Below are 11,226 nucleotides of genomic sequence, written 5' to 3'. Positions count from 1 at the left end.
TGTGTTGCAGGTCTGAAATGTAGGAAGTAAATTAAAATAATAAATAAAATGAAGTCGAGTAAACAAAACATGATATATTTTTGGGTTCATACTGTTTTTTATTTATAAAATGAATAACCAAACAAAAGCTTAATCTACTATACTACCACTTCCCTAGGGTGTTTAGGTTTTTTTTTTATTATTTATTTTTATTGGATTCAGATCAGGTGAGGTGGAGGGAAGATTATTGAACTCAATGTCAAGTCAATGAAATAATAAAAAAAAATATTTAAACAACAGTTATAAACGCACTAATTCACACATGAGACAGAAATAACCACATTATTTTATTTATTTATTCTCATAATTGAGTACATAACTATATTTAAATAAATGCTTTTTTTCCATTACAAAAGAGACAAAGGTAGGAGTACATATAAATTACGCAGGTAATAAATACCACACACTAATATTCTGATGTTTTATGCAGAAATACAACCCCAACTTTTATCACTCATGGTTACAATCTGACAGTCTGAGCTATTTTAAGGTCACATTAAAAGGAAATTAACAATTCCTTGAGAGATTATTCTAAGAAACCAATCGAAAGCTTTGTGTTTGTCATGCAGACATCAAAAGGAAATATCCATTTGATATGAATTTCTATGAATTTCACACAGTATATGTTTTTATTTGGTTTACAAATTTAGAAGAACGAAAAAAAAAATTGATTTAATCTGAAATTAGGCCTAAATATATATATTTATATATATTTTTTCAGAAATAGGCACTACATAAACCCTGTCACATTCTGGTTGGCAGAATAAAGATCACTATACATGCTACAGATCTCCCACTACAGCGAGCGGAATCGTCCTGCATTAAAACATTAACGTTAAAGAGATTTTATTTACGATGAGTCACATTTGAACGTCTTAAAGTGCCAGAATCTTTAAGGAAAGCGGCTTAAAGAAAAAAACAAAAATAATAAACACGAAGAAAAACCTTGGGTCATCTTAAAGTCTTATTTACAATCATGTGATCTGCACTGTAAAGAAGAAACTGTTGAAAGAACTCGGTATTGTTATGTTGAAATATGGCTGTGTGTATCATCAGGGAAGAAATATAAAGTCCATTGATGGAACAATAACCTGGTCTATATTCAGTATATTCAGGTAGTCAGCTGACCTCATTCTTTCAGCACATACTGTTGCGGAACCTAAACCTGCAGACTAGGGCTCGACGATATATATCGCAATATTAAACAATGCAGGGCACGAGTCAGAGCCGAGTTGAACTTAAAACCTGAGGAAAACAGCAAAACAACAGTAATTAGCCCTTTAATCAGACATTTAAATGGCTTTTTAAAGGTAAATAAGAGCATTTGTTTTTCTGGGATTAAAAGCGTGAATTCAGCTGTAACTGGAAATATCTGTATTTCAGCAAAACTGTGCTGGCACACAGTGCAGCTTTCCACATGTGTGTTTTCACAAGCATGTGCCCAACCATGTGGATGGAGGCCATGCTTCTCGGGCAGCAGCAGCCTGTCACACACACAGACACAGAGACAGCACTGTGTATCTACTTCTTCTGTCAGAAATCAAAACATTGCAACATGATATCTTTGATTCATTTGATTTAGGAGTGACATTGCATGTCCTGCGATGTGACATATATATATATATCGTGCAGCCCTACTGCAGACCAACTGCAGCATCATCAACCCTACATCATTTACTTACTTAAATCCAGGTATATTTTGAGTTCATTCAACAGCTTCTTTTTACAGTGTCTTTTTACTGATGCGAGGTGAGGTTTGGACTTATTATAATTCATCAGTCTGCCATCAGTTCTCCAGAAGCAGTAATGCACAGTGTCGTTCTTGCAGGGTGTGCAAGGTGTCGTCAGGTGAGCATAAAGTATCTAAGAGAAAATGTCCTTTAAAAAGCTGAAGCACCAAATTCTGAAAGCGATCGATCGGCCGCGTGCTGGAAGCTCAGTTCCTCCTGTTGTTCATCATACAAATGCTCTCCTGTTCTCCATCCTTCTCAATTTGAATGCAATGTGTGTGTGTGTGTGTGTGTGTGTTTTTTTTCCTTTGCGATCTTCATGTAAATCAGAATTCAAATGTGTTAGAGTTTGAAAAAGGCACTGAGATTTCCATGAGAACCCGAGGACCCCCAGGAGCGGATGCTGCCGGTGGGAGAGAGAAATGGCGAGATGATTTTTCTTTTTTTGTCCCATCCTGTATTCAAATATCCAGGTCTGCCTAATAATAATGCAGGCTGCTGGAATATTCCACTCATTTGCATATTTAAAAGTTAAAGTTTATATATATTTTTGTATTTGTACAGCTCTGGAAAAAATAAGAGACCACTTAAAAATTATTTTCTTTGAGTTTCTTTGATTCTTTGACCAAATTCGAGAAAACCTCTAGAATATAATTAAGAGGAAGATGGGTGATCACAAACCATCAAACCACCAAACTGAACTGCTTGATTTTTTTTTTCTTTGCACCAGGAGTAAAGCAGCATCAAGTTATCCAAAAGCAGTGTGTAGGACTGGTGGAGGAGAAAGAACATGATGCCAAGATGCATGAAAACAAAACTGTGATTAAAAACCAACCAGGGTTATTCCACCAAATATGGATTTCTGAACTTTTAAAACTTAATTTTGAATAGGAACTTGTTTTCTTTACATTACTCTCTTTTTTGTTACTTCAGCCATTTCTCACATTTCTCATTTTCTGCAAATAAATGCTCTAAAATGACAATATTTTGTTTTAAAATTTGGGAGAAATATTGTCTGTAGTTTATAGAATAAAACAACAATGTTCATTTTACTCAAACATAAACCTATAAATAGCAAAATCAGAGAAACTGATTCAGAAACTGAAGTGATCTCTTCATTTTATCCAGCGCTGTATATTATATATATTAAATATATATGTGAAGAGATTGTGCTAGCTTTAACTGAGATGATCAGTTCTTCACCATCGGCTAGATACTGTAATGAATCTGTGCTATGCTCTGAATCTGATTTAATCTGATGCTAATATGCTACAATGCTAATATGCTAAGATGCTAATATGCTCACTTCCTGTGATCAGCTACGGCTGACGGTCGCTATAGGGAAGAAAACGAGTAAGCTGACTTACATCACCAGCACTGACAGTCATTTACATTGCACATTGAGTTATGAAAAAAACAAATATGTCGTACAAAAACAAAAAAATCTCGCAGCTAAGAAGCTGTTCACACCTTGCGTCAACCATGTTCAGTTTCTGGAGTTCAGATCACGTACGAACTTTTCTGGAGTTCGCCAGATGAGTGTAACGTGTTTTGTACAAGGGTCACTCTTTACCAGAGAATTAGTTTAATGTCTGTCATTGTATAAAAAGAAATAATGACAGGGAAGTGTTTTTAACAATTGTGGAACCCTTCTTCCTCTATAGAACTTATAACTGGTTCTTGGATTGTTCATGGTTCTTCAAAGAGCCATTGATTTTGAGTATTTTAAGAGAATATTTGGAAGTTTTTTTGGTGCATATACTCACTAGGAGTGGAAATAAACTTAATTTTTGCTATTCAATATTTTAATAACTCACTAAGACTTAAACCTCAATTGGATTTACTTATGTTACTTCTTCATTGGTTGTCAAATTCTGATTTTCTGACACCAATAAATCCATAATAATAATTCCCGCTTATTGCCTATTTAGGACTATTTCATCCTCTTCAGGCATTGTGATAATATCATATATCCTAATATCTCACATGGCAAAAGTCACTTGATCGTATTATTATTATTCACTGATCACTGGTCACCACACACCTGTATAAGTTCTGAGGTGCTATCTTTTGTGAGTGAAGCCTAAATACTGGAAATGTGCTCATTGGACATGGATTATCAGAGTGTGAGTTTGAGCAAAGCCTGATAGGAGGAATCAGAAATGGCTCCAAGCTCCAAGATCCTTACATGCCTTACATCCTATATAAATGTTTGTAGTTGTTGGCATGCCTGTGATTGGTGTGGTGTAGTGGATAACACCACCATCACATGCCAGTAAGCTACCCTATCTTGTGGGAGACTGGGGTTCGTGTCGTGTGAGCAAGAAAGCAAAAAATTATTTTCACACACGAGAAACGAATCCCGTCAAACGAAAACGTCGCCAATATGAATTTGAACTACGTTCGGACAGAAATCCATCCAATCATGTTAAAGCAAGGTGCAAACAAGCTCCAAAATGCACAGATACAATGGAATTGAACCACCTTCACAATCATACACACCTCACAACAGTTCCTAATATTGCTTTCATAACAACAGTCGTTAAATCTTACAGCCCATAACTCCGTTATTGCTCTGATATGATATGCGACGATATCTTAGTGCACTGAGTCGGCTTACGAATACAAAAACAGTTCGGCTTGTTGCTGAGATGACGGACTCTGGATTCCTAGAGGATTCCTAGAAGGTTCACAGATGATATATGATCTGTCACAGGACATGTCTACGTTTAAACTCAGCCTAATCTGAGATTAAGGACAGGCTCTTTACATTACAGGAGGAGTATTTAAGTGATTGGCAGTGGATGGATTATGGCGAGGAAGACAGGAAAGGGGCGGAGACCCCTCACTCGTTGTTGTTGCTGTTGCTCTCCAGGTCTTTGCACTGGATGTCCCCCCCGCTGTAGTCTGTACCTGGGATTATCACTCCGTACTTATCCACACACCAGCAGATGCCCCGCTTACGCCCCCTGGAGGGCTTACACTGCAACACAGGCAAAGACAAGAGAGGAATTAAGATCATATAGCATCATATTAACATGATGATGAGGTTTTAATTTCTGCTTCAATTGAGTATTCTATATTAACCACAGATTGCATACTGTATGTTGTAACCAGTAGATAGATGCCACTTTCATATTGAGAAGCTTCTATGCAAAGACGTTCTTCAGATCAGGGCAAAATATAAGAATATAAGAAAACTACAAAGTCCAGCAGAACTACAGTGGCTTGCTAAAATGTTTATACCCCTTGACCTTTTTCACGTATAGTGATTTTAGAGATTTTAAGTGATAGACCAACAAAAATTGTGCACGGTTTTCACAATTTTAATCAAATAAAAATCTTTAAATAAAAAAAAAGTGTCACATTCAAATGTATTCAATATTTAGTAGAGCCACCTTTTGCTACAAGTCTTTTGGGGTTTGTCTCTACCAGCTTTGATCATCTAGACTTTTTAAAAGATTTTTACTCCATTTTTCTTTAGAAAACAGCTGAAGATCAGTCAGGTTGGATGGAGAGCGTTTTTGAACAGCAGTTTTCATGTCTCTCCACAGAAGATCAATGAGATTTAGGTCTTTTATGACTTTGACTGGATCAATCTAACACATGAATACTCTTGTAAACTCTAAACCATTATAGCTCCACTGTAGCTCTGGCTGTATGTTTAGGGTCATCGTCTTGCCGGAAGGTCAATCTCCTTCCCAGTCTTCTCAAGTCTTAAATTACATTTAATTTACTTTAATTACATTAAATACAATTTAAGTTTGTGGTTGTAAGGTGACAAAATGAGAAAAAAAAAGTTGAAGGAGTAAAAATATTTTGCCAAGCTGGTTGGCTTACAACTAATAACGCTAACAACAGATTTACTAAAAAAAATTGCAAATAGAATTCTGGAAGCTCTGGAAAAAATAAGAGAGCACTTAAAAAAGATGAGTTTCTTTGATTTTACCAAATTTAAAACCTCTGGAATATAATCAGGATTAAGATTGATGATCACAAGCCATCAAACCACCAAACTGAACTGCTTGTTTATTTTTTTTCACCAGGAGTAAAGCAGCGTAAAGTTATCCAAAAGCAGTGTGTAAGACTGGTGGAGGAGAACATGATGCCAAGTTGCATGAAAAAAAACTGTGATTAAAAACCAGGATTATTATGTGTGTGTGTTTTATCACCTGTTTGCGTTTGAAGAAGCCTTTTCTGTCACAGTTGGGCAGGTTGAGAGATAGAGCCATGATTCTGGGGGCATCTTTCATCCTCTGGATAATTCCATCCAGCTTCCTTCGACACGGCCCCTGCAGTTAGCAAGAAATGAGCATGCTGATACACTCACTGTGTATTTTTGCAAGCTCCACTGACCATATTATACTCTATTCACTGTCCAATCTGTTAGACACTCCTACCTACCTTTAGTGATCTATAGGCTGACAGGTTGACAAGACGGCGAACAATTTTTTAATTGCATATATATATATATATATATTCTTACTCACTATTTCAGACTGGTGCTTTTCTATGTTGAAGGAAGAGTAGTCAGTGTGGCCGACGTGCTTCAGTCTGGTCTGAATACGCTTCTTGTCCTTCCGAACGGCGTGGACCTTCTTATTGGCGATGTGATCTCGAGGGAGCAGAGGCACTTTGGCTTGAGGAAGCAAATCATCCGTCATCTCTGAAACACTCATCTCAAGAGACTCCCGATCTGAGCATCAGAAACACAAAAACACGAAGTACACTTCTTTAGAACATTTTGTGTGCCCATACAACAAATATATAACTCCCATTTTGGAGAAATGATCATTTTCTTAATTAATTTATAATTTTTTTATGAAAAAAATATGCAAATATAAGAGAAAGAAGAACAAGGAAAGAAGATGTAAACATTACTATGTGTGCAGCATATGCAACATTTGGTAGTGCATCTCCAAAAATTATATTATCATTGAAAAGTTACTTTATTTCAGTAATTCAGTTCTCATATATTCAGTGAAACTCATATATTATATAGATGTATTAAACACACAGAGTGATCTATTTTAAGCTTTTAAGTTTATTGATTTTATTGTTGATGATTATGAAGCTTACAGCCAATGAAAACCCAAAAAATTAGTGTCTCAGAAAATTTGAATTTTATATAAAACCAATTGGTGCTTTTGGCAGTGTGGGCAGCGTGCCAAGTCCTGCTGGAAAATGAAATCCACATCTCCAAACCATCACTGATCATCAGTAAATTTTACATTTTATTTAAAGGAAATCAAGGGAGCAGAGTCTGGAGGAAGAGTGGAGAGACACACAGTCCAAACTGCTCGAGGTCTAGTGTGAAGTTTCCACCAATCAGTGATGATTTGGATAAAGAGTCATGTCTGTCATCTGCTGGTGTTGATCCACTGTGTTTTATTATCAAGTCTAAAGTCAGTGCAGTGTTTTGTTTTCCCACAAAATCTTACAGCACTTCATATCTTACAGCTTCCCTCTGCTGATAACAACTTTTCCGGAGATATGGATTTCATTTTCCAGCAGGACTTAGCACACTGCCCACTCTGCTCAAAAAAACCAAGTGGTCTTATTATATAATATTCTAATTTTTTGAGACACTGATTTTTGGGTTTTCATTGGCTGTAAGCTTCATAATCATGTGTGTGTAATACAGTGGTTTCCCAGGAATGTCCTCAGCTTCGGGAGCCTATGAGCCTGCAGGATCAACATCTGTGGGCAGATGTTTCAGAGAGAGAGAGAGAGAGAGAGAGGCTGGAAGAAACGAGTGTTTTGCACATGACTGAGCACTGATGGCACCTGTCCAAAGCTGACTGTGACATGCTAAATATTAGTCTTTCTAAGCCTCTTTTACAAGGAAGGGGGACGTCCTGCACGTGGGAAAATAGTGCACAGCAGCATCCACTCGTGAGCGGACGTTAGCACGAGCTTGAGTGATGTTGAGAATGATGGTGGGATGAGTGACAGAACTCAACACACTCAAAGGTTTTTTATCAGTTTCCTGTTTCAGCTCTTATAACACAGTAATTATATCAGACAGACACATGCCCTGATCTCTTTTACTCCAGAAGACATACGGCTGCTCAAAAATATCATCATTTAAAATGTAAAAGGAAGCAGAATTGTTATATTTTCCTGGAACTGATCATGATTTTTTTTTTTTTACTTATTTTTAAATGTATAGACTTTAAATATATTCACACCTAAGATATCTTTTCAAAAATGGTTAGACGTGTTATAAGAAAGCATAAGAATATTGATGATTTGAGTTCATTACATGGCTCATTAATTATTACTTTGATAAAATACATGGAGACACAGCATCAGGTGGATTTATTTATTTTTCTTGATAATCAATAATCACACCTCTAGGATACATGTAGATTAACTTATTAAAAACCTGACACTCAGAGCAGCCTATACCTTTCAGTATTTTAATCATCAGGACACACGAAGAAAAATACTATGTACAAAAATATAAACTTTTTAGTCTAAATAAATAAAAAGTTAGTTTAGTGCAAAATAACTACTTTAGTAAACATGTGCGAGTAAAAGAAAAACTATATAAAGTAGTGCGCACACCATACCTTTAGTGCTTTAGTTTGAGTAAAGCAGGTAGTTTCACACTTTTTCTGTGGACACTTTTGAGTCTTTATTTACTGATATTATTTGGTTTGAAACATCATATAAATGTGTATGAAGCACTAAAGGTAAATAATATTGGTTGGGGAAGGAGATTTTTCACTTTTTTAGGTGTTTTTTTTCTCAATGGGTTTCTTGTAGATTTAGCTTTACCGCACTGGGAGATTGCCACTATTTTTAGAAAGAGTAAGCTCCGCCCTTTCTAACCATATATGGATTATGTTGATGTGTGAAGGGATTCCTGAGTAATTAAGCTGAGAACACAAGGTGCGATTTTGGATGTAAAATTCGTCTGTAGGGTTTTAAGGGTTAATGTAGGGTCAGCAGGAAGAGTATAGCACGTCCTGAACCAGTCGTACTCCTCTGAAGAGCTCCTCTTTTGAACTGTGTTTGCTCAGCTGGGAAAGACAGAGTCTGTCTGAGTCTTAAAGCTATTGCTAGTTTTCTGGAAATCGTAACACTGAACTAAAGTCTTCTGCAGCTGCAAAGCTCACCTAGATTCATAACTACTGTGCAATATACAGACAAGCAGCTGGCGCCTATATCCACCTGAGGGAGCGAGCATGAAGCAAATACCAGCTGTACCGGCTGGGTAATGTGCATTTTTTATTTTATAATTTATGTTTGATCTTTGCTTTGAATATTCTGTTATTATGCACCTGTGTGGGAATTATGCAGTTATGTATGCCAATATCCATAAGAGCATATACTTCATAACACTGAAATGTATGAAATGTACAAATTAATTAATGATTAAATGCACCCGAACTTGCTTTGCAAAGAAATGCATCAAGTAGGCCTGTCACAATAGAAAAAATATTTTTGCAATGAAATTGCAACCTTTTAAAGACAATAAACTTTCCATTCTTGTTCATGGGCCTAATTTCGGAACCCGAAAAAAGCTCCCAGCTTGGACCAAAGTAGGTTATAGTCATAAATAATATATAAAAATACACATTCGAAGCGAACTGTGAAGGCAGGGGAACCATGGGTCAGCCCCACACCATGACGTGTAGCCCCGGTCTGTCCCAGCTGGCCCGCGTTGGACCGGCATAAAGACCCTGCCTCAGTCCCCTCACTCAAGAGATACGCTGGCAGAAGGAAGTGAGAGGAAGGCTGAGGCAACACGAACCTGAGAGACACTAAAGTTAAGCGACTAGAGCCACACTGGGCCGTTACTATATTTCTATAAGTGTTATTTTATTTTTTCCTAATAATGGTACATTTTGATTTCTTTTACTCCCTGTGTCTCTGTCTCTCTGTGCATTACCGGGTCACAATATATGTAACTGCAATTTGTAAGTGCAAACACAATGGACGATATCTTACGATTATTAAAATGATTGAGGTCATGTCCATTTATTGAATGATAAGTCGATAATGTAGTTATTGTGACAGGACTAGCATCAACGGTTATAATTTTAGTAAAAACAGTCAGGCAACCAAGGCAAGGCATTCAGGGGCCCAAAGCAAAATGGATCAAACCTAAAAAAAAAAACCTACAGGAACCACAGTAAAAAAGATACACTCTTTAAGTTTGCCCACATTTTATATCAATAGAATATTAATTGACAGTGCAAATACTGCTTATAATAGTGCATCACAAAAAATAATCATATCACTGAAAAGTTACGTTATTTCAGTCATTAACTTCAAAATGTGAAACTCATATATATTATATAGATGTATTACACAGAGTGATCTATTTTAAGCCTTTATTTCTCTTATTGTTGAATCAATGTCTTGGCAGTGTGGGCAGTGTGCCAAGTCCTGCTGGAAAATGAAATCCTCATCTCCGTAAAAGTAGTTTTCAGCAGAGGGAAGCTGTTAGATATGAAGTGCTGTAAGATTTTGTGGGAAAACTAAACTGCACTGACATTAGACTCGATAATAAAACATAGTGGATCAACACCAGCAGATGACAGACATGTCTCTCCAAACAAACCATCACTGATCATCAGTACATTTGACATTTTTGTTTGTAAATCAAGGGATCAGAGTCTGGAGGAAGAGTGGAGAGACACACAGTCCAAACTGCTCGAGGTCTAGTGTGAAGTTTTCACCAATCAGTCTATAATGGACCATCCAATAGCCAAAGTTATACCAAGGTTTTAGTGTCAGTGGTGCACATATTACAGCTGATTAGAGTATACACACATTTATATGTGCAGCATAAAATAGAAGGAGGAAAAAAATGTATGTGTCAAAATAACTGGCACTTGCTAGTATTTCACTAGTATGTTCAGTTTATGCCAGAATAACAGCACGGACTGTTCTCTCGTGATGCTGGATTAAATTACAGAACACAGCATATATTTTCTCTATTCCAACCTGCAAAAAAAACAAGATTTGTGGAGTAAAAGGCTTTAAAGCGAAATGCAAATGTGATCCGAGTGATTCTACATTTTGTATTAAATATCTGCTCACATTAATATGACTCAGGCCTTATTTTGCATTCCTTCTTTCTTCCTTTTCATTCCTCCAGCTGCTACGCACTTTCTCCATGTGCGAGAGCCAAGTGCAAGCTGCACAACGTGCTGTAAAACTTTATTAGGAGAAATCACTCCGGCCTGCCAGAGAAATAGTTGACATGCATATTTCATTTGGCACACTTTCCTGCAGGACATGAAGACAAACTCGCCCTAGATAAGTCATCGGGTCGTGTGGAGAAGCAGGAGGGAAACACTGAGAACAGGGTTGCCAAACGTCCCGTAAAATACAAAATCCTCCCGTATTTAGGCAATGAATTACGCCTTCCGTATTGAATCTTTGTTTGTAATTGTATTTTTTTTTCAGATTAAATATTAATCACATCAATATTAAAGCT

General features: G+C 36.7%; 1 protein-coding gene across 1 annotated transcript in view; it reads right to left on the bottom strand.

Annotated features, from left to right (window-relative positions):
• Positions 1-308: 308 nt before the first annotated feature.
• The window catches only part of igfbp5a (insulin-like growth factor binding protein 5a), a 15,901-nt gene continuing 4,983 nt past the window's right edge, over positions 309-11,226 (bottom strand). Inside the window, exons 2-4 of the mRNA XM_022675341.2 lie at positions 6,260-6,465; positions 5,942-6,061; positions 309-4,752 (exon numbers count right to left, since the gene is read on the bottom strand). Coding sequence (XP_022531062.1) covers positions 4,615-4,752; positions 5,942-6,061; positions 6,260-6,465 — 464 coding nt within the window. The 3' untranslated portion in view covers positions 309-4,614. The remainder of the gene's footprint in view (positions 4,753-5,941; positions 6,062-6,259; positions 6,466-11,226) is intronic.

Source organism: Astyanax mexicanus, chromosome 5, assembly GCF_023375975.1.
Source record: "Astyanax mexicanus isolate ESR-SI-001 chromosome 5, AstMex3_surface, whole genome shotgun sequence".
Lineage (NCBI taxonomy): Eukaryota > Metazoa > Chordata > Actinopteri > Characiformes > Acestrorhamphidae > Astyanax > Astyanax mexicanus.
This window is presented reverse-complemented; position numbering and strand designations above follow the sequence as displayed.